This window comes from Zonotrichia albicollis, chromosome 14 (assembly GCF_047830755.1).
Source record: "Zonotrichia albicollis isolate bZonAlb1 chromosome 14, bZonAlb1.hap1, whole genome shotgun sequence".
Classification (NCBI taxonomy): Eukaryota; Metazoa; Chordata; class Aves; order Passeriformes; family Passerellidae; genus Zonotrichia; species Zonotrichia albicollis.
This window is the reverse complement of record NC_133832.1, coordinates 5423032-5445525: the sequence shown is the minus strand read 5'-3', so window position 1 is coordinate 5445525 and position 22494 is coordinate 5423032. Positions and strand designations below refer to the sequence as shown.

Sequence of the window (22494 nt, the reverse complement as noted above, 5' to 3'; positions counted from 1 at the left end):
AGGTGCCAAAAGAAATAAATAGGTGCTATTTTCTGGTTTTGGGTCTTGCCAAGGAGGCGTGGATATGAGATGTTCTCTGCTTAGAAGAGGCTGCTTTTCCAGCCTTGGATCCAAGTGGGAAGTCTGTGCTTACCACTGCCAAAATAAGACAGGAACCATTCCAATAACATTACTGGAGCCTGGTTTTTAGTAGTATATCTGAGGCTGTAATCTGCCTGGGTGTATAAACTGCAAACACATAAAGTGAGGAATACTTGTGTTAAAGGCCCTGTAAGGAGGTTGTGATTGGCTTCAGGTGAGGTACTTGGGGCTGTGTTTGAAATGCTGATGCAGGTGCTTTGACCAGTCCAGAGCACTTTGCACACAGTGGAAAGCAGCCTGTGACCTTAGGACCAGCTAGGTGTGTGTGTTGGGTGGAGGGGGAAGAATTCATTCCCCTTGTGCTTTCCTGCCATGTGCTGAGGTGGCATGTGTGCTTCCAGAAGCACTGCCAGGCAAACACTGCACTGTCCTGGCCCTGGAAGCTGATGGAGCTGTGTGAACTGGGTTTGGTGAGCAGCTCTTGTCCCTTTTCTGCATTTTCATGTTTCTCACATTGCTGGCAGGCTCCCTGCACGTGGGTGATGAAATCATAGAAATCAATGGGCAGAGTGCGAGCAACCACACAGTTGACCAGCTGCAGAAGATGCTGGTAGGTATCTGTGTGTGTCAGGGCTGTTCCTGGGAATGACCCCTTTGCCCTGCATGCTGTGAGCATTCACCCCCTCCCACACACCAGAGCCTGCACACAGCTGCCTACATACAGCAGTGAGGTGTGGCAGAACCCATCCTGCATGCAGCCCCCTGTGCTTGCTGCTTGTTCCTGGCCCCCTGGGGCAGCAGTGAAGGTTGTTGAGTGTGTCCCTGACATGTGCTGATCCTGTGTGGGGCTTGGAAACCACCTCTGTTTGCCCAGGCTGCTGTGCAGCTCCAGCCCAGGGTGGGCTGCCCTTGCAGACCTGAGCCACACATGCATGTCATGTTGGTGCCATTTGCCTGCTGCTGAGGCCATGCTGATCCTGTCAGGCCCTTGCCAGAGACAGCTTTGGACAGGGCCTCAGAGCTGCCTGGGGTTCATACATTGCTGATCCTGATCTCTCCCCAGCACATGACACCTTGTTGGAGGGAGGTGGTGCTGCTGCTGAGAGCCCCCACCAGCAGCCTAAAGCAGGAGGCTTGGCCTTGCCAAAGTCCTACAGGGTGTCCCTGCTCCAGACAGCAGGACCAAGGAGGAGCTTGTCTTTGGTTTTGCCTCCTGAGAAGAGTGGTTGGCCCAGGAGCCCCCTCCAAGCCTCCACACTGGTTGTCCCATGGGACCATGTGGGGGTTGTGATGTGTATGAGGCAACAGTGGCCTGTGGCAGGCAAGAGAGTGCTGTGCTCTAATGTCACCAGGAGGGCCAGAGCAAGGGGCCAACATGGAGGGGACCTGGAAGAGTCAGCCTCTCCTCACTGGAGCAGCCAGAGAGGAGATGATGCAGATCTCCATGTTCATTCTGGTGGTGCTTAGCAGTGCCCACAGCCAGACCCTTGTAGGGGTGCTGGTGTCCCCCATGGGAATGGGACAAATGTGGCAAAGGCAAGCACAGCTATTTGTGACCAGGCTGTGGTGTCCCCCAGCAGCACAGCATGCTGGGGTGCCCAGGGGCCCTGCCTTTGCAGGTCCTGGCACTCAGCACCTCCCTGCACAGCTTGCTGCTGTTGAGCTGCCTCCAGACACCACCTCCTCCAACTCTTCTTTCTCCCCTTTGTTCACTAGAAAGAAACCAAGGGGATGGTGTCATTAAAAGTCATTCCCAACCAGCAAAGCCGCCTCCCTGCTCTCCAGGTAAGTGCAGCCTCTGGACCATGGGCAGTGCTGGGACAGGGCTGTGGGGCAGGGCGGGACACAGCAAATCATGCAGGACGTGCTGGGGACAGAGCTGTGCTCAGCCAGGGGTCTCAGGGGTGCCTGCCTTGTCTGAGCTGCTGGAGGGACCTGTCCTGTGCTTACATCCCTGCAAGCAGCCACATGCTGGGCCTGTGTGGGTGTATTCACCCAAAGTGTGTGCAGGGACACGGGGCTGGCATGGCTGAGCCACCAGCGGTGCTTGGGGATGGGAAAGCAGTGGCAGAGGCACAGCAGGGAGCACATGAAGGTCTCCTCCAGAGCCATGGCTGTGTGTGGCAGGGCAGCCCCTGCTCTGTGGTCCCTGCTGTCACCAAGGGCGGGTGCAGCAGCCCCAGTGATGGTGACATCAGTGTGGATGGCGCCGTGCACAGCGTGGGAGGAAGGAAGCAGTGGGGGCAGGAAGGCAGTTCTTGCACCTGCTGTCACTGCCAGGCTAGGGGGCCATGCTGTGTCTCCAGGGGATGACACCTGCGGGGCTTTGCCTTTGAAGTCCTGCTGGGGCTGCAATAGAGCAGTGGGCAGGGCTGTGTTCTCTGCCAAGGCTTCAGGGCATTGTAGCTGGGTTGCTGTCTTGTCCTTGTGCAGCCCCTTATCATGGACAGGCAGGGGAGGGAGAGGAGTTCAGAGGCAGAGGGTGGGGGCTGGATGGTGCTGGGAAGGGCTGAGGGAGCACACATCATTCTTTACCCAGAGAAGCTGAAGTTCTGAACGTGGTGGCAGGTGTTGGTGGCTCTGTTTCTTCCTCAGTTTATGCTGCCCCCAGTCCTGCTGAACCAGCTTTGCATGTGTGTTTGTTAAACACTGGCCCTGTCTGTCCTTCCCTGCTGTCAGTCTGCCCTCTGTGTCCTGACCCAGCCAGCTCCAGTTGGCCAACTCTGTGCCAGGGGAAAATGTACCCCAGAGGAAAAGAATGCAATTGCTGGTTCACCTGAGGCTGGGAAAGGCACAGGGACAGACTCCTTCCCAGCAACACTTGTACTGCTCCTGCTGTGCCCAGGGCAGTGGTGCTGTCTGCTCCCCAGAGCCACAGCTGCTTGTGTCTGGGTTTGTTGCAGTACCACCACCAAGAGTGGACAGTTTGGATCCCCATGATCACCTTTATTTCAGTGCCTGGCAGGCAGGGTGCTGGAGATGCTGCCATCATGAATTTCCCCTGCCTGGCTCACAAGGTTGAGTGTCTCTTGGAGCACGTCTGCTTGGCAGTGTCTTAATGAGAGGAAGCACAGAGCACTCAAGGCTCTTGAGGACCCCTCCAGCATATTCCCTGCAGCCCTTTGACTTTAAAAGACCAAGACTTCTCATGCTGGAGCCTGCTCAGCAGCTGTCTGGCCCCAGAGAGGGGCTGGCAGCAGGTGTGCAAAGAGCCCTGTGCAGCTGTGGGTGATGTGTGGAGCTGTTTGATGCCAGCTCCTAACTGGTGTAGGGGGGGTGTCTTTCCCAAATGTCCTGGCTTGGGACACCAGTGCTGCAGGAGCAGAGAGCTCTGGGCAGTGCCTGCTGTGTATCCTCCTGTTTGTGCTTCCTGGTGCCAGAGAGTGCTCTCAAAGCAAGCAGCAGTCCTCATCCTGAAAGGAGATTCCACACTTACTGTTTTTCCTAATTTCATTTTCTTGTGCCCCCCTCATGTCACAGCTTGATCCATATGGTGTTTTCTGGCAGTGAAAGGGAGCCATGTTTGTGTGCTGAGGGCCCTGTGCCTGCAGCAGCACAGCTGAGGGAAATGGCTTTAATGTGGAACAAGGGCAGCATGGTCTGTCCCACCGGGGCAGGATGAGTTTCCAGGCCCTGCCTATCACATCTGAGGACAGGACAGGCATCACCCCATGTGAAACTCTTTTCCCCCTTGCTACATGCTGTGTTTCTGTGGTTACTAACTTGCTAGGGTCAAACTCAGCATTCCCTAAACTCTGCTTTTCACTCCTAATGCTCTGCACTCTGCCTGGCTTTGCCTACACTCTATGTCTGACAGGGTCCTGCTGGGAGTGGGTGCTGTGGACTCCCTCCCAAGGAGCTGAGCAAGCAGAAGGGACAGGGAAAACAAACTTTCTCACACCTTCTTGTCCCCAGGGCTTCCCCAGCCTCAGGAGGGCACACAGTGGCCTGGGAAGCCATAGCAGCAGCTGGTTTCCAGTTGCAGCTGTGATGAGTTTTGGAATATGCAAAAGGGCCCAGGACAGAGCAAGGCAGGGATGAATACAGCACTGCAGCCTTGGCTCCCCAGAGGCCTTGTGCCATGCAAGGATGGCCCAGCTGTGGGGAAAGGCAGCACAGAGCAGCTGAGATTGAGCCACGGCCTTCCCTGTTACAACATCACCTCTGTGCTCACCCTGCTGCAGAGCCCAGCTGTGCACCCTGTTGGTGGGACTCCTGTGTGGCTGGCCCAGCTCAGCAGCACTGTGCAGCACCCAGGGAGCTCCATGGCAGGGTTTGAACACTACCTGTGGGTGTGGGGGTGCCTAGAGGCTGCAGCCCTGCCATCAGCTCCCAGTAAGGCCAAGATGCCCTCGTCCACTCACTACAATTCCATGTCCAGGACTTTCCCCTAAGCTTTGTGCATCTCCTTTCTCCCCACACACCCTTGTGGGGCTGGAAAGGAGCAGGGGCTTTGTGCCTGGAGCCATCTCTGCAGTCACTGCCTAGGAATGCAGTGTGGGGGCCAAGCTCAGCCACCCTGTATGGAGTTTGTGTTGGGTAACACCGGTGTCACTGCTGGGACAAGCAGGAAAATGTCCCCTTCATGTGCTGCATGGCCAGGCTGACTCTGGTCTCCTCTCTCTTTTGCAGATGTTCATGAGGGCACAGTTTGACTATGACCCCAAGAAAGACAACCTGATCCCCTGCAAGGAGGCAGGGCTGAAGTTTCAGATCGGAGATGTGATTCAGATCATAAACAAGGACGACAGCAACTGGTGGCAGGGCCGGGTGGAGGGCTCCTCTACTGAGTCAGCAGGACTCATCCCTTCTCCAGAGCTGCAGGAGTGGTAGGTCCCTGCATTTGCCCAGAAGGGCTGGATCTGGGAGTGGAGGAGGGAGCAGTGACCATGTGCTGTCAGGAGTTTGTGTTGGGTAACGCCAGTGTCACTGCTGGGACAAGGAGGAAAATGTCCCTTCATGTGCTGCAGGGTGAGCCTTTCTCTGTCCCAGCAGCCAGCCTGTTTCTCTTGCATGTCTGAGGGACAGTCCTGCTGCTGTGCCAGGGTTTGGGGGACAGCTGGGCCATGGGGGTGTGCTGCTCTCTTGGCAGGCGTGTGGCGAGCGTCTCCCAGCCCAGCCAGAGCGAGTCCCCGAGCTGCAGCCCCTTCGGGAAGAAGAAGAAATGCAAAGATAAATACCTGGCCAAGCACAGCTCAAGTAAGTGTGAGCAGGGCAGTGGGCTCAACCCCAGCCCTGGCCATGCCCCTGCCTCTGTCCTCCTCAGCAGTCAACCAAACAGCTGTGGCAGCAGTGGAATCTCAGATACCCCACAGCTGTCAGCTTTTTTAGAGTCTCTTCTTCAGCCTTCATGTTCCTCATGTGGCCACAGCTGTGTCCCCATGTAGAGCACAAGGCCAGGGCTGGCTGAGCACTGAGCACTGAGCTCCCCTTGCGCTCCTGGCCTTGTGAGCTCAGGCTCCCCAGCCTCAAACCCCACAGGCTGCTGAACCCCACGGGGGAGGCAGTGGCAGTGCTGCTGCTCAGCAGTCAGGAGCAGCCTGAACTGCTCCCACAGCCTGTCCCTGGTGGGCAGGAGCAGCACCCCATGCTAAACTGAGCCAAGAGCTGGCAAAGGTGGGTGCCCAGGGACTGCTGGCTCCTGGCCCGGCCTGCAGCTCCAACCAGCCACAAACAAGGCTGTAAATCACCCAGATATATAAAGCTGACCCAGCAACAAGCTCCCTTGCTGCCTCCACCCCAGCTCCCAGGTCCTACTGTCCTGAGCAGAATTACTGAGCAAAAGCAATGGCTTCCCTGGCTTCTCTGGCAGCTCTCCAGCAGCCACTCTGCCCCTCACAGGCTGCTGCTCTTTTTCCCAAGCAGCCAAAGTAGATGAGCTCCCAGCCCAGTCCTGACCACTGCTGTCCATTTGCCCTGGCTTTGCTCTGACACACAAACATGGCTCATGCTGGTGTGGCTAAGCCAGTTCTGACCCCTCCATGTCTCCTTTCTCCTCCACCCCAGTTTTTGACCAGCTGGATGTTGTTTCCTATGAGGAGGTGGTGAGGCTGCCTGCTTTCAAGAGGAAGACTCTGGTGCTCATTGGTAGGTCCTGTGCCAGGCATCCTCTGCAGCACAGGGGCTGTGTGTGGGAACCAGGGGGAACCAGGACTGCTCAGGGGCTGGGGCAGCATGGCCTTCGAGACCTAGTAAGGTCTGGGGAGCATTTCTTCAGCCTGCAGCATCCCATGCATAGGCTGACCCCCTCCATGCAGCATGCATGGTCTGGCATCTGCTGCAGTGCTGGGGAAGAGTTAATTCAGGCATTTGCAGCTCCTGACTATCTTGATGGAAAATTTCTATTAAAAGCAGCTCTGCAGTTGCATTAAAGCAAGCACTCCCACTCTGTGGGGACTGAGCACTGGATTCCATGGGCATGGGCCAGTCCAGCCAGGCTGGTTGCTGAGCAGGCAGCAGTCCTGTCTCCAGCTGGGGCTGGAGATGAGCATCCCCAGGGCACAAAGAGCCTCCTCCAGGGCTGGAAGTCACCACAGACCAGCCCAGAAAGCACATCTTGGGCAGGGCCCAGGCCAAGCTCTGCACTTTTTGTCAGACCCAGAGTTGTGGAGGGGCCCCAGCATCTCCCACCAGGCTGCTCTGAGCCCAGCTCCAGTGTCCACCTTTCTCTCTCTCTTTCCAGGGGCCAGTGGTGTGGGCCGTAGCCACATCAAGAATGCTCTGCTCAGCAACAACCCAGACAAGTTCATGTACCCACCCCCATGTAAGTAGCAGCACAGGATGCATTTCCTCTCACCTCCTTGACCCAGGACCTTCTGACAGCAGGTGGGAGGTGGGGAGATGTTCCTCCAGCACCACCAGGCCCCTGCAGTCAGGTCCCCACATGCAAGGCCTCCCTGTCTGCAGCCCCACATGGAGCCACCTTTACCCACAGAGGCTGCAGGGCTGCTGCCCCCACACACAAACACCTCACTCTTTCATCGAGTGCCTGTCCCCAGCTGGCTGAAGGACTGGTCCAAAGCAGGAACCAGTTAGCAGGAGATTAGTACAGCCTAGTCTTGATGCCTGCTCCACTGTCCTCCCCTCCTTCTGGGGGCCAGCACTCACCCCCTCTCTCCCTCCCCAGACACCACACGCCCCCAGAAGAAGAATGAGGTGGATGGGAAGGACTATTACTTTGTCTCCACCGAGGAGATGACCCGGGACATCTCAGCCAATGAGTTCTTGGAGTTTGGAAGCTACCAGGGCAACATGTTTGGCACCAAGTTTGAAACAGTGCACAAGATCCACCAGCAGGACAAAGTCGCTATTTTGGACATCGAGCCCCAGGTAGGGAGCAGGGGAAGGGGTGGGTGGACAGGGGCTGCCACAGATTGCATTACCTGGGTGCTGGCTGTCACTGTCCCTGCCCTCTCTTCCCAAAGGAAAAAGCCAGCCAGCCCTGGGTGGCATTTCCATTCCCAAGGCATGGGTACAGTGAGGGTGTTCCTATCCCAGCACTCACCTGGCTGTGACAATGTGGTCCTGGGACCCTTTTCCAGGAGTCCCCTCAGTGAGCTCGTGTCCCCAGAGAGGGGACATGTGTCCTTTAGCCCCCAGTGCAGCACAGTCCCAGCCTGAGGAGGGCCGCACTGTGGTGACTGCACCCCTCTCTCCACAGACCCTCAAGATCGTGCGCACGGCCGAGCTCTCCCCATTCATCGTGTTCATTGCCCCGACAGACCGGGCAGAGGACGTGAGTGCCACCCTGTCCCCTCCTGTCCCCCTCTGCGTGGGCTTCTTGGGCCATGGCAGCACCTGCTGCAGCAACCCAGAGCTCCCCAGCAGTTTTCTCCTGTTGCTTGGCTTTTGGTGCTCCAGAAGTCAGCCCAGACCTGAGCTGCCCACTCCTGCAGCTGTAGACTCATCCCTCAGCACAGTCCCAGCACAGTGGGGCAGGAGCGTTTACCCTGCCATCAGCTATGCAAATAGACACACAAACAAGAGCTGCTTTCATTCTTTGCCTCATTAGGATGCTGATCCCTTTAACGTGAGGATGAAAGCAGCGCTGATAGCGCAGTTAACTCATTCAGTGCCAAGCCTCGGGCTAGCAGCCACAGGCTATATCACTTCCCAGGAAGCCCCTGGATGCAGGGATGCTGCTTACCCTGCCCTACACCCCAGCCAGGCAGGGAGAAGGGAAGAGAGGCCAACAAGAAAACCCAGAGCTGTGCTCCTCCTAGATTCAATGGCCACAACGCCATCTCTTCCAGCCTGTTGTGTTTGTAAAGCTCAGGCTACTGATAGTATATTTGCGCAGGTATTTAGAGGAACATTAGCTGCCTGATGCAGGGGAGGAGAAAAGGGGACAGATCTCAGAACAGAAAGGGCCACTCTGTCACCCATCCAGAGAGGATTCACATCCTGCTGCAGTGGGCAGGGCCAGCCCTGCTGCCAGGCACTAAATATAACCCTGCAGCTCGGCTCACTGAGAAGAGGGATGCGGCAGAGTTAATGTGACCCCGCAGAGCTCACATGAGCAAAGGCAGCTGCTTGCCCTCCCTCCCCTCTCCACCCCCAACAGCTGCTGGCTCCATCCACAATACAGGAAAATTAATTTTGTAGGAATAGATGAATATTTTCAGTAACTCTTTCAAGATGGAGGTAGCTAAGCAGTATCTTCTTTTTTTTTGCCCCTAGGGTAAATAATTGTATTTAAAGTTTGTCAGTGTTGAACTGAACACCTTAAAGACAGAAGCTTGCTGTTCCCTGAGGGAGGGTGTGGTATTACAAATATTACTATGCCATCTGTAATGTTTTTAGTGCTGGCCACTAAAAGTATCAGTATTGTGATATATACCCAGCTGGTCTAACAAAAAAGAAGGGAAGGACATAAAGATTGGTCGGCTTTGGGTCTATTAATATGTCTATTTCATCTATTAATAATATATTTAATTATATAATAGATATAATTAATATAATCTAATAGTACCCTTTTAGATCTGCACCCTTTTAGATCTATTTAAATCTGCACAGAGCAGAGCTCGGTGACCACTGCACCCCAAGCAGTCCCTCCTCCCCAGGCACAGAAGCTGCCTGTCTTTCATGCTTCATTAGGGAAATACATGGAAATAGTCTGGACCTCAGTGCCCGGGGCAGAGCTGCCCAGGGATGCACCCCTGGGCTGTCCCTACAAGCTGGGCAGGAGGAAGAGGCAGCTTTGCTTTTCCTATTGACGTGCAGCACTAAAACCCCAGCCAAAAGCAGTGCAGAGGCAGGTAGAGCTCTGCCAGCTGGTGCTGTTGTGGCCAGCCAGTGGGAAGGGAGCATCCTGCAGGGATCCCACCTCCCGCCCAGCCTGGAGCGGGTGACAATGCCCACCGGAGCACTGAGCAGCCTGCTGCTTGTCAGCCTTCTCCCTGGGAGCTGCCACAGAGCATTTCAGAGGTAAACAGAGCCAGCAGCTAACCTGATGCTCCCAGCACCACCCAAAGCCCAGCAAAAGCCCCAGACACAAGCCTAGAGATCACACAACAGCTCCTGGCCTATCAGACAAGCTCCAAGTATTCTCTGTGCTGGTACTTCCCAAGCACTGGAGCTGTTTTGGGAAGCGTTTGGGAGGCTATTTGCTGGTTGGGTGTGCTGTGGAGCTCCTGTGCTGAGCACTGTGCTGTCCCTTGCAGTCGGAGGCTCCAAGCACTGGAGCTGTTTTGGGAGGTGTTGGGAGGGTGTTTGCTGGTGGGGTGTGCTGTGAAGGTCCCTGCTGAGCACTGTGCTGTCCCTTGCAGTCGGAGGCACTGCAGCAGCTCCGCAAGGACTCGGAGAGCATCCGCAGCCGCTACGCGCACTACTTCGACCTGTCCCTAGTCAACAACGGCGTGGAAGAGAGCCTGCAGCTGCTGCAGGAGGCCTTCGAGCAGGCCTGCAGCTCCCCACAGTGGGTGCCTGTCTCCTGGGTCTACTGACAGGGCACCATCAACCATCCTGCAGCCACTGGGAAACACCTCCTCAGCCTCCCCTGCCCACACAGCCCAGCACAACTCCCCTCTGCTGCTCCACGGACATGGTCTCGGTTCACACTCTCACAGGGCGCCCACAGCTCCGCTCCTGGGGGAACAAACACAGGACAGAGGCTGCCTGGGGGTGAGCCACCTCTTGTGGCACTGCAGGGCAGGGCAGTGGCTACAGCAGAGCCCAGGATAGCTCAGAGCACAGCTCCCTGCCCTCCCCGAGCAAGGGAAAGCACAGTCGTGCTGTGGCACCCAGCTGATCCTCCCTGCAGCAGTCCCAAGGGATGTGGCAGAACAGACAGATTGCTCCTGACATGGCAGGAATGCACACACCTCAAAACCCTTCCTGGAGGCCATGAGGCTTCAAGGAAGTCAAAGTCTAAGGAGGCTTCTCCCACACCAGAGCTCCTCCACCCAAGGGGTTCCTCTCACAAATGGGGAAGATGATGAATGTGGCATGAGCACCCCCAGGCAGGCCTCACCCCATGTTCCCAGGCTGGAGTTTTCTCATTCACCCTGTGCAGCCATAGGTGTAAAACCTCACTGTATTGGAATTCTCACCGTGCAGCTTGGATTGTTCCTGCCTGGCCAGAGAAACTGGGCAGCAGCTGAGCCAGTCCCACAGACCAAACCCCAGAAGGATTCTTCAATGGGTAAATTACATCCAGCCACAACTATCTGTTGCATGCAGTAGAAAAGTGTCTACAAAGATCATCCAGGCATGTTTTCCAGTCTAGGGTGTCTCTCACACTGTATGCAAACACAAAAGCCATGCTCACCCTGGGGTTTGTACTGACTCACAAGCCCCACACCACCATGTCTGGGAAGTATCACCACATCCATGTAGGTGAAAAATCTCATTTGTGTGTTCAGTCAGCTATAGGGGCAAGGGGAAGGTGGTTAAAAAGTCTTGTGCAATTTTTTTTTAAGGATGCCAAAAATAAAAATCTATGTGCAATAGGGACCTTTGTTCTGATCCACTGCAGGGAAACAATGAGCAGCAATAAATGTGTGCTGAAACATTGCCATGGCTGGTGTTTTACCTCTCAGGCTGGGCACTGACAAAGCAATGACAAAGGCTCATCAACATGACCATTTCACTGCCCCAGCAGCTTCTTCAGGAGAGGAGCAGAGGCTGGGTAGGTGGTAAATCTCCCCCATGAATGCCACTGACCTTTTGGGAGGAACCAAAGGAGCAAGAAAATCACCTGTTCAAAACTGGAAGTTTTATTTTTTTTCTTTTTTTGTAAAAAAGGAGTAAATAAAAATGGACCTTTTATTTTTTTCGTGCTCAGGTTGTAACACCCACCAGCTGCTGTCCCCTCTGCCTGCATCTCCAGCACTGGAGGGGAGCATAGACCATTAAGACTAAAGCAGTGCACAAGGTTAAACCAACAGTTAACAGAATCTCTGCAGGGATCAAACTCAGAACAAAACAGCCTGAGGTTTTTCCTCATTACAAAGAACTCAATTCTGGCTCAGCACTCCCCCTGTGACAGAGGAGAGACCTTCTGCCCCCAGCAAGTAATTCCAGATAGCTTAGCAATACAACAGATTTATCTGAAACCGTTCAAGCCCACACCCAATGAATGCCCCTTGGCAGAGCTGCCTCTGACCAAGCTTTTCCTCAGGAGCACTCCAGCCCCAGCAGCATGAAGAACATGTTGGTCACCTCCTGGTCACCTCCTACCCTCCAGGCCAACAAAGGATAGAGAAGAGCAAAGAGCCAGCCAAAGGGACACACTGCCCAGGTCACTGAGGCTGCTGGGCCTGGCAATCAGCACACCATGAACAAGCACAGCCTCGTGCTATAAGCAAAAAGGGGGAATTAAATTCTCTAATCCTTTCATGATAAAGGTCAAAAAAGGAGTGAAAAACAATCTGAGTGGACTGTTTGTTCTCATTTAACTGAAGGTGAAGCCAAGCATGTGGCCAGGTTAAAACAAAACACAGTCCTTCAGAAATAACTGATCTGTCCCCATGGAAACCCATGCACATGGGCTGTGACAAAGCCACTCCTCCAGGAAGCAACACATTCTTTAACTGTCAGGTAACAGCCTCAGCCTTGGGAGAAAAGGAAGAAAGAGGCAGTACATGAGGGGGGAGACAGATTATTCCACCCTCACTAAGGTGAAAACAGAGACCAAGGAAGAGCCAGAAGCTACAGTTTCCCTGAAGATACCACTTCTGTTGGCATCATGGTGCTCAGCTTTAGAGATCAATCCAGTGCAGGGGCAGTGAGGCACCCTGCTCCTCTGGCAACCCTTAAAACAGGATGAAGAGGGGCACCTGAGCAGGGCAAACACCCCCTCACTCATATAAACAGCAGAGAAGAACCTGAACTTGCTGGTTCCTCTGCCACACAGCCAGTTCTCTTCTCAAGGCCTAAAACTCCTCCTCCTCACAATGATGAGGTTGCTTGCTTTGGACACACCCAGCTGCTTAGTCCGAGCTCTCTTCTACCTCCTTGTGTTTCTTCTTCTTTTTCTTCTTGCTGCTGCTCTCACTGGTCTGTGGAGAGGTTGGGAAGGTCAGGATGCCATCAGAAAGGAATCCCCCACTGCCCATTTCAGGAAGAACAAAGAGCAAAGCAGTGCAGTCCCCATGGCACACCCCAGCACCATCCTCCCACAGGGCACCAGAGCACAGAGGGGGCCTGGCAGGAACCCCCCAACTGTCCTGGGCCACCTGCCCTATCTCCAACCACCAATTCAGTTTAAAATGCAGCTCTAAACCATCCTCCTCTGCTGTGGAAAGCCTGGCACTCTGTGGACACACACTGCAGGCTGCTGGTGCACTAATCCTGGAGGTGATCAGGGACACACAGCAATCTCTACCATGCTGGGACCATGGCAGTACCCCATTACATACCCTCTCAATTTGTTCTCCTCCACTCTCAGCTGCCTCTTGGGCTTTCTTCTCTTTCTTCCTTTTTTTCTTTTCCTTTTTGCTCAGCTCCTCTGGTGGTGGGGTGGCAGGGGATGGAGGGGTCACAGCTTCCTCGTTTTCACTCTCGGAGTCTCTCTTTCTCTGTTGGAGGAACACATTGTCAGACACACCAATACCTTCCAACAGCTCAGGTGAGGGGAAAACTGACTGCCTGATTCAAAACAACTTCATTTAACCACAGGGTGACTTGCAGACTCTGCAGCATACACTGTCTAGGATTTGCTTCTGCCAGAACTGCCCCCTGTATTTTTCAGTGTTTCCTGTATCTCAAATATTAGTTTAAAACACTGCTGCTCCTTTCCAAGGGCATGCAAAATCCTGAGTTAGGGAATTTTAGGTGCAACTCTTGCATGGACATTTCTGCAGCTCTCTGTAGTCTCCAAAAAGGTTCTCTGGCACAACAAATCTCTGTTGTGGCTTCACACAATATATTTTCTTGTACTGTGTTGAAGAATATGCCCAGGGCTGTAGCTTGGTGTCTGAGCTGCAAATCATGCCCTGGGTGGTGGAAAATTGCTGGAGCCCCAGACAAGGAACTGTGAACGGGCACTGACCTTGTGCCTAACAAAGGGCATGGAAAAGCCTGGACTAAAAATCATCACTGGGCCAAAATGCAGGTGCAAGGTGTGTACAGATAATGGGAATAACAAGGCATGAAAAAAGAGCCCAAGAGTACTGGCAATACTCACTTTTGCAGCCCTGTCCACCTCTGAAACAGCCTGGTGATCAGCAGCTGCTTCTTTCCTGGAAGCATCCCTGAAAGAAAAGATCCCAGTGTTGCCCAGGACAGTCCCTGCCTTGTTCTGCTCTGGCCTGTACAAATCCCTGTCCCCTCCCAAGGCTCTGTAACCACCCCAGAGCTGGGGGAAGCTGGTGTAGGGGAGACCTGCAGCCTGCACCAGGGCCAGCTGGGCTGGGCACCGCACAGCCTCCCCCCTTTGATTTAGCAGACTGACTCCCTCTAGAACCACTGCAGGCTAAAAAGGGATAACTGTCTGCTCAGGGCCTCCTTCCAACACTGCCCAAGAGCACTCCAAGAGATGTAACTGCACCCCACAGGCCAAGTCTAACATGATCCATGGCCAAAGAGCAGCATCCAGCCCAGCCCTTGGTCCCCTCTGAACAGCCCTGTGGGAGGCACACACCCAGCACCCACCTGTAATCCACATATTCCATCTTCCAGGACTCTGGTGTGCTCTCATTGGGCTTTCCATGCTTGTCCAGCAGACCCTTCTGGATCATCATCTTCTTCTGACTGGCCTGAAAGCAAAGTGCCACAAGTCAAACTGCAGCTCCAGGCAGGGAAAATCCTCCCTCAAGCTAAGAGGAGAGAATCCAGCTGCAGGCCAAAAAAACTACAGCATTTTCTATTTACTACTGTTCCAAGGACCTTAAAACAAATGAGACAAAACATCCCCTGCACAGAAGCCTAAATCCCAGACAAGAAGCATCTTTATCAGTAGATAATGGCTAATTTGATGGGGGAGTCACAGCAACAGTAACACAAGTGCACATCATGGAGTCTGGATCTTTCACTGGGTTCTTCCAGCCTAATGACCTGCAGCATTTGAGCTGGACCACTTGTTTGTGGGGTTTTACAAAGGACTCCAAAATGCTTGAAGCATCCTGTATTACCCCACCTTTGCCATAAGACAGATGTGTTAGTAGCCCCAAAGCTTTCACCTGAACCACAGGAATGGGATGAGCAACTTGACACAGAGCTCTGAGTCCAACCTGCATCAGGCCAGCCTGGCTGCAGCTGAGCTACTACCACATGCCTGAGGTGGGAGAGGAACCCAGCACTGGGAGTTCCCACTGCTCCTCTCCTTCAGGCACAGTTTAGTGTCTCACAGACAGTGTGCATTTAAGCAGTGTTGCACCAGAAAGAAAAGAAGCTCCTGCCCAGCCCCTCCAGAGCCATCAGCAAGGGGTGATGGATGAAGGTCATCTTTGCACTGAGTGCTAATGCCATCCACTTCACATCATGTGGCTCTTCCCCAGGGGAGGGCTGGTGCTGTGCAGAGCTGAGGAGCCCATGCCTTAACACCAGCAGTGGCCCCCAGACTCTTTTGGGAGGGAAAGCCTCACTCCCACCAGCACTGGGCTGCCACAGCTGGCACTGAACTGCCACCATCACAGCTCCAGGAGACCACAGCAGAATTACAGCAAGGCCCTGCAGAAGGCACAGCTGTGCCCAAGGGTCCCAGAACCCCACATCCCAATGGCTGGGCTCCCACCAGTGCCCTGGGACTGGCCCCAGGCCCACACTCACCTTGGGGCCCAGCCCCCATTTCCTGGGGTAGGTGTCTCTCTCCATGATCACTCTCTTGATCTTTGCCACCACGCCGTGGTCACATGTGGAAATGACAGCTGTGGTCATCAGGGCAATGGCTGCAGAAGCAGGCATGGGGGTCAGTAACTCCCAAAGAACAGAACTGTGACTGCCTGTTCTGCCTCTGGCAGCACCAAGATCACCAACACCCCCAGCAGTGTCACCCCAAGGACTCGGGCTGTCACACACTTCTCTGAAGACCCTGGTTACTGCTGGAGTCCCTTTGCACTGATCTCCAGGAGGTGTGCTGTGCCTGGTGGCAGCATGTGATCAGACACCATCCCTCGTCCCAGTGAGGCTGGAGCCCCCCAGGAGGGGCTCCAACCCTGCCAGCCCTGCTCCCCTCCTGCAGGCAGCCAGCCACACATCCAGCAGCCCCAGCAGGACACTGGGACACTGCAGGGTGTCTGGAGGCTGCACAGCACCCAGAGCCTAGAACAGGAGCTGGGTGCTGCACGAGGGCAGCTCCACTGCACTCAGAGAATGGATAAACTGTGTCATCACCTCACATGAGCACACCTGAGCATCACACAGCTGCTGAACCCCTCCCACCTGGCCCAGGACTGATGCAGCCACTGCTTCTCAACATCCTGCCCAAAGCCAGCTGCCTTGGGCCCACATTCTTCATCAGGAAGCACTAATTAAACCTTCTGCACATGGGAACTAATATGTGGTGCCCTTACTCTCACGCAGTCTGTTATTTCTGCAGTTAGCTGGACACAAGAAGGAGGCATTCCATACCTAGGCAGATGGCTTCTCCTTTTGTGGTGATGACAACAATCTCCTGATTAAGCTCAATCCCATCCTCATACCTCAGAACACCAGGCAGCATGATCTTGGCTCCATAGCAAATGGCATTAACCTGAAAATGTAGGGAATGGGAGGGCTTAGAAGCAATTATGAGAATCAAAGTATGAAGTGTCTCTAATTTTTAGCTTCCCACTGACATTACCATCCCAGCAATATCATCCCTAAGTAAACAGGGATTTTGTCCACTACATAAAACTTGGGAGCTTTGGAAGGAGAAAGCAAAGCACCCATCACAGCAAACAACAGGTGAGGCATATCTCTCAAAACCATCAGCATCCTGCTCAAGTGAGGAGAGCAGATTCTGTATTTAATTCATGGCTCCTGCCTCTTAGTGCTGCTTTGGCAGCACCCCGCATGAGGATCTACACAAGTCACCATGAGGACAGCACCAGACACAAGGCTGCTGATCCCCTGTGTGTTCTACCAGCTGCACAAGTCAGGGGGGCCCCTTGCAGTGTCTGTCTGTCCCCTGGCACTGCCTCAGGAACTCACTGCACTGTCTTTCATGACGAGCCTCTTGTGTGAGGTCAGCAGTTTCTCCAGGGGCAGGATGACCCTCCTCAGGTAGCTGTCGTCCTTGTTGTTGTCGTACTGCCACTGGGCATCCAGCACATCATGCATGGTCACCATGTTGTCCTGCAAAGGCAAAACCCTTCTAAACTCTCCCACCATGCACAAGAGAACAGCTGAAGTCCAAGAGCAAATAGGCAGTGAAAACACACACCCACCACAAGCATGAAAACACAACTTAAGAGAGGAAATACTTTCCATCAGCAGCTTGAGATCAGCCTGGCTTGAGCTGCCAGACTTGGACCTTCCTAATCTCAGATGGCACTTGCATCTACAGTCTAAGGTTTGCCCACATGAAACTCTTAATTAACCAGCTCTTTAACCTGTGACATGGAATAAATTCTGAGAAAACTGTGAGCACCCAACACTTGGAATTCAGAAATGACCCAGTGATTACAGTGCTAAGTGCACAGATGGGTGCGGAAGCACCTGCACTCTGATACTGCTGCTTTGCAAAGAAAGAAATTAGTTCTGGAGTTTGGACCAGCAGCAGGATCTCTCTATGACCAGAGTGAAAAGACTGCACAAGTGTCCAAGATCTCACAAGACTGCACCTCCCAGTTCATTCCAATGAACCCCATTCTCTGAGCTGTTCACACTCCTGAACTCATGGACACCAGGGTCTGTAGGCTGAGAAACACAGGTGACATAAAACAAACCTTCAGCCACCACAGTGCACTTCCCAGTCACTCAGTGTCCCAAAGTTTAATTATCAGAACAGGAGCAACATCCTGAACTGAACTCAACACTTTGGTTACAGACCATCCTTGGCAAGAGCTCTCACTGTTTGGGGGCTATGCACAAACCTCCTAACACTGCAGAGCTCCCAGAGTCCCCAGGAGCTGCTGCAATTGTGCCAATGTCAAAGGGGCTGGCTACATTTGAGGTGCCACTGTACCGTCTCTCCCAGGATGCCCGAGCGGACTCTGCGCAGCTCCTGCATCTGGCCCCCCACGCCCAGCAGCAGCCCCAGGTGCACACAGAGGGTTCTGATGTACGTGCCTGCTTCACAGCTCACCCAGAAGATACCTGAAAGGCAGGACAGGATAGAGAGATTTAGATGTTATAGTGTGTTTTCTTTATTTGGCATATTCACTGTTTAATCTGTGGTTTTGCAATCCCTCTGTATTGTCCTCCCCTTGTCTTTAGAGTGGCACAAGCCCCCATTTTGTATCTTATGTTTCTAAAATTAGAATTGCTCCCTCATTGTTATTCTATTCAGTTAAGTGCTAGTTTTTCTGTTTGCTACCTGGCCACTCCCTGCCAAATTTCAACCCCCTCATCCCAGCTGTCACCCTCTCCTGTCCCTGCTCTTTTCCCCAGAACCCTCCTTACTCCTCCTTCCATTAAATGTCAATCCCTCCCCAAACCTGCCCTTCCCTTTAGAAACTTCCCTGTCAGTTTTATATCCTTTGAAACCCCATTGGTTTGTTTAAGCTGTTCTCCTGCCTTGAAATCCTCAATTGGGTTACACACTGTATTCCCTGCCTTGTGTTCCTGTCTGCCCTCAGTTCAGGGTTTTACCATGGAATAAAGTTACCCCAGTTCCACCCCAGGGCCCGTGCTGCTGCCTTTTTGTTCCTCCACTGGTAGCTGGGATTCTGTGGAGCCCTGTCACACCCCTGTTACCACCCAGCCAGGACTCAGTGCATCACAACATTTAAGCAGAAAATAAACCACATCCTACAAGAGAAGCTGCATGCCCAACCCTTCCCAGAGCCATCAGCATGGGGTGATAGATGAAGGTCATCTTTGCCCTGAGAGCTAATGCCATCTAATTGACATCATTTGGCTCTTCTGTGAAGGGTGCAGCAGCACAAAAAGAGGTGGGATTTGCTTCCCAGCACACCAAAGCAATGCATGAAGCAGTTACTGCTGGACAATGGGAGGATTTATGTTGGAGATTTTTTTAGAAATGGCTTAGAAGACAGCTGTGAGGAGTAAAATTCTCACAGCCAGTTTCTGTAAACAGCAGAGGTTCTCAGGTTGTTTTTAATTAGAAGTAAAAGTGACAAACATGAAGACCTTGAGAACCTTGCATACCAGAGTTCTCAGGCAGCTTTCTCATAACAAGTAGATATTCTATCTTTGGCTGTTTTGGGAAAGCAAAAATAATTTTGAGAACCCAAATCTTGGTATTGGAAACATAAGGAGGGGTTGGTGTGTTATCTCTGACCTATTGTGAGCTCGGGTTTGCAATATGCATGAACGTAATTAACACGGTTATAAAAAGTGATGGATTGAGTGAATAAACGGAGTCAGATGCTGAACAAGGAAGTTGGGTCTCTCCCTCCACTTCAATAGATTTAGGTCGTAAGACATGTGCCAAAAGCAGCCCATTTCACAGAAAGTTTTATCAGTTGTTGGTTTTATAGGAAGAAGGCAGGAAAGCCCTGTTTTACCTAATCTTCTCTCAGGATCATACTCCACCAGCTTGCTCTCGTAGATGGTTCTGACTCTCAGCTGTCGCTTGACAGCAGCAATGAGGGGTGGCCGCTGGAACAGGGCACCTGTCAGGGTTTCTATGGCCTGAGGGAGGAAGGAGAAGCAAGAGTTTACACTTGTGCCCTAATGCAGGAGCACCTTGGAGTCTGCAGCAACTGCGACCACTTCCAACAGTGAGAAACCACAAGGTTTACCCTAATTTTTATCCATATTTAATACAGCAAATCCAAACCAGTGATGTGGTCGAGATACCAGGACTTTTCCATTTGATGGCAGCATGTGATCAGACACCATCCCTCGTCCCAGTGAGGCTGGAGCCCCCCAGGAGGGGCTCCAACCCTGTCAGCCCTGCTCCCCTCCTGCAGGCAGCCAGCCACACATCCAGCAGCCCCAGCAGGACACTGGGACACTGCAGGGTGTCTGGAGGCTGCACAGCACCCAGAGCCTAGAACAGGAGCTGGGTGCTGCACGAGGGCAGCTCCACTGCACTCAGAGAATGGATAAACTGTGTCATCACCTCACATGAGCACACCTCAGCTCCACTCCTGGCCTCTCATCTCCCACCAGTGCCCAGCATGGCTGAGAGCACGTGAGACTTACCCTGGCCAGCTGAGCCTCACTCTCAATGGCATTGTGCAGCCGAACAATTCCCACATACTCTTTGCCTGAAAGAATGACAAGAGCAGTCAGGAACGGCCACTGGCATTTGATGTTGACCTCAAGGTCCACCCTGCTCAACAGCCACACGTCCCCAGAACCCTGAAATCCTACCATCTCTTCTAGGAAATGGGCATGGTTTATTAAGAATTGGTTTTTCTTGCAGGGAAATAAATCTAAGGTGTATTTATTTCTTCTCTGGACTAGAAGAGGCTGAAGCCCTAAGTTCAACTGGTACATCAAACCATGTCAGAGGTGTTTTCACTGACTTGTACCAGCCCAAGCACCAGAGAAGCAATGAAAAAACCACCTGAGACAACATGTGGTTTGAAATAACCCTTAATGTCAAGGCACTGAAGACTAAGATTGAACTTTTGAAGTTTGAGAAACCTCCATTTTGTCTCCAAAAGCACTTCACACATCCCCAGCCACTGCAAATAGCCCTGAGCATGAACAAACCTGCACTCTGCTGGGATTTGACCAGCCTTGTGGCCCTCTCGATGCACACGATGAGGCACCCTGTCACCTTGGGGTCCAGGGTGCCACTGTGCCCCGTCTTCTCCACGCGCAAGATGCGCCGGATCCACGCCACCACCTCGTGAGAGGATGGGTTAGAGGGCTTGTCCAGGTTAATAAAGCCAGACCTGGGGTGCAAAAGGGCAGGGAATGGGAGATAAGCATCAGGGCATATATGGCAACAATGCAGGAACTTTGAAATACTGTGCTGGCTGCAAAGAAATGTATTTTTATACAGCCAGATAAGCAATGAGCTCTCAGTAAGCTCACAGTGACCTGCTCCATCCATGCACAACAGGTGATATAATCCATGGGCAAAGAATTCTCCCCTGAATTTATAAAAAACCTCAAATTCTACAAACTCCAAGCAGTTTCAAAGCCCAGCAGGTCAAGGGACTTTTCTGAAGACCCCAGAGAATTCCTTAGGTGGTTTGCATGTTTATCAGACCAGCTACAACCCCAGAATAAAGAAAACTTTACAGGGAGAGATCAGTGGGTCCTATTTAAATGTTTACTGATCCTGCAGTGAAGAAGAAAGGTACAAGGGGAATCCAGACTGAAAATATTTTGAAGGTATTAACTGTGCAAGAAAAATAAACCACTCTGGCCTGTATTGCACTCACCTAACATAGTCAGAAATCTCTCTCTTCAGGGGATTAGCACCGGAAGGAAGAGGTGTGTAGTGTGCTGTCCTCACATTTAACTTGTCGAAGTTCTACAAAATCCAAGCAGAAGTTACAAGTCTTTTTAAGCTCCCTTGATTTCAGTGCTGTTGTGCTGCAGTACATCTCCCACATGTAGGAGGTCTGATTTGTACATTTAAGTGACAGAACCACTTCCAAAATGAAAATGACCCAACAATGAAACTACGATATTACTTTACAAAAATACCAAAAAATAGAAATCCTGGACTGAAGGATGGGAAAGCAGCACAATATATCCATTGACAATCCAGGATAAACTGAACATTCCCCAGAAACTCAGCAAAAGCAACATGGAAACCTACACACGCCACAGGCCGTAATCAGACCCAAATGAAAAACTCAAGAAATATGGCGGGATCTTTCCAAAGCACGGAAAAACTCACTGAACTTAAACGATATAGCTAGAGAGACATTGTAACACGATTTCTGGCGGCAGAGCACCACGTGTGCCGCTCCCGCAGCGCGGTTACACCTCCAGGGGCAGAGGACAAAAGCAGCGGGAACTCGGACAGGCCACGAGGCCGAGCAGAGCCGCCCTACCTTCAGCAGCAGGGGCCACTGCGACGTGTCCAGCTGGGCCACCCGCGACTCGGGCTTGATCAGAAAGTCCTCGGTGTGCTGGATGTCCTGGGGGGGGGCGAAGTTAAGCGGGATCAGAGCGGGGGAAGCCGGCGGGCCGCGTTCCCGCCGCGCTCTCCACGTGGCCCGGCAGGCTCCGCTCGCACCACGCGGGGCGGCCGCGATCCCGTCGGGATGAGCGGGGAGAGCCCGGCCCGGCCCTACCCACGGTACCGGAACGCGTCCCTGCGGATACGGCTGGGGGAGCCCCACGGATGGGGCCGGGGGAACCCCATCGCACCCCGAGCACGGCCCGATCCACCCCTCATTCCTCCCGGGAGGCTCCGCTCGCACCACGCGGGGCAGCCGCGCAGCCCCCGGGATGAGCGGGGAGAGCCCGGCCCGGCCCTACCCACGGTACCCGGGACGAGTCCCCACGGATGGGGCTGGGGGAGCCCCCCGAGCACGGCCCGATCCACCCCCCATTCCTCCCCGCGCTCACCGCTACATCATCATCGGTGAGCGCCCGCTTCTCCTTCTTCCGCCGCTTCTTCACGCTGGAACCTGCGGGAGCGACACGCCGGGAGTGAGCGGAGGCAGGCCCGGGAGAGCAGAGGGGCAGAGGGGCAAAGGCCCGGCGGGGCACAGCCGCCCGCAGAGCCCTCCCCGAGCGGCGCCGCGCCGGCCCCGAGCCCTCCCCGCGCCGCTCCCCGCCCGGGCTGCCCGCGCCCCCGCCGGTCCCCACCGCTGCGCACCGTCCCCGTCCGCCATGGCCGCGCCGCGTGCTGGATCGCGCCGCACCGACCGCCCCGGCCCGCCCCGTCCCGCCGGGCCCCGCGCGCCGCGTCACCGGCACCGCCCGCCCGCCCGCGCCGCGCCCCTT

The 22494-nt window shown here is 53.7% G+C and overlaps 2 protein-coding genes and 5 non-coding genes across 7 annotated transcripts in view; 1 reads left to right on the top strand and 6 right to left on the bottom strand.

The window, feature by feature from the left end:
• Positions 1-11094, top strand: part of MPP1 (MAGUK p55 scaffold protein 1) — an 18522-nt gene extending 7428 nt beyond the window's left edge. The window contains exons 4-12 of the mRNA XM_074551681.1: positions 606-691; positions 1798-1866; positions 4714-4910; positions 5174-5280; positions 6088-6168; positions 6764-6844; positions 7208-7410; positions 7742-7816; positions 9849-11094. Coding sequence (XP_074407782.1) covers positions 606-691; positions 1798-1866; positions 4714-4910; positions 5174-5280; positions 6088-6168; positions 6764-6844; positions 7208-7410; positions 7742-7816; positions 9849-10025 — 1076 coding nt within the window. The 3' untranslated portion in view covers positions 10026-11094. The remainder of the gene's footprint in view (positions 1-605; positions 692-1797; positions 1867-4713; positions 4911-5173; positions 5281-6087; positions 6169-6763; positions 6845-7207; positions 7411-7741; positions 7817-9848) is intronic.
• Positions 10810-22494, bottom strand: DKC1 (dyskerin pseudouridine synthase 1). Its single transcript, XM_074551680.1, has 15 exons — positions 22367-22494; positions 22114-22175; positions 21594-21680; positions 20973-21064; positions 20293-20477; positions 19777-19841; positions 19134-19260; positions 17630-17760; positions 16654-16797; positions 16093-16213; positions 15292-15410; positions 14176-14279; positions 13709-13775; positions 12942-13100; positions 10810-12581 (listed from the first exon to the last, which is right to left on the bottom strand). The coding sequence occupies exons 1-15, from the start codon at positions 22380-22382 to the stop codon at positions 12513-12515; spliced, it is 1548 nt and encodes a 515-aa protein (XP_074407781.1). The 5' UTR covers positions 22383-22494; the 3' UTR covers positions 10810-12512.
• On the bottom strand, positions 14935-15010 carry LOC113458953 (small nucleolar RNA SNORD83). The gene has a single exon (XR_003379713.1). It is a non-coding gene; the product is annotated as a small nucleolar RNA SNORD83 (small nucleolar RNA).
• Positions 15618-15860, bottom strand: LOC113458954 (small nucleolar RNA SNORD17). Its single transcript, XR_003379714.2, has one exon. It is a non-coding gene; the product is annotated as a small nucleolar RNA SNORD17 (small nucleolar RNA).
• On the bottom strand, positions 17353-17487 carry LOC113458957 (small nucleolar RNA SNORA36 family). Its single transcript, XR_003379717.2, has one exon. It is a non-coding gene; the product is annotated as a small nucleolar RNA SNORA36 family (small nucleolar RNA).
• Positions 18449-18524, bottom strand: LOC113458955 (small nucleolar RNA SNORD83). The gene has a single exon (XR_003379715.1). It is a non-coding gene; the product is annotated as a small nucleolar RNA SNORD83 (small nucleolar RNA).
• LOC113458958 (small nucleolar RNA SNORD17) lies at positions 19456-19698 on the bottom strand. Its single transcript, XR_003379718.2, has one exon. It is a non-coding gene; the product is annotated as a small nucleolar RNA SNORD17 (small nucleolar RNA).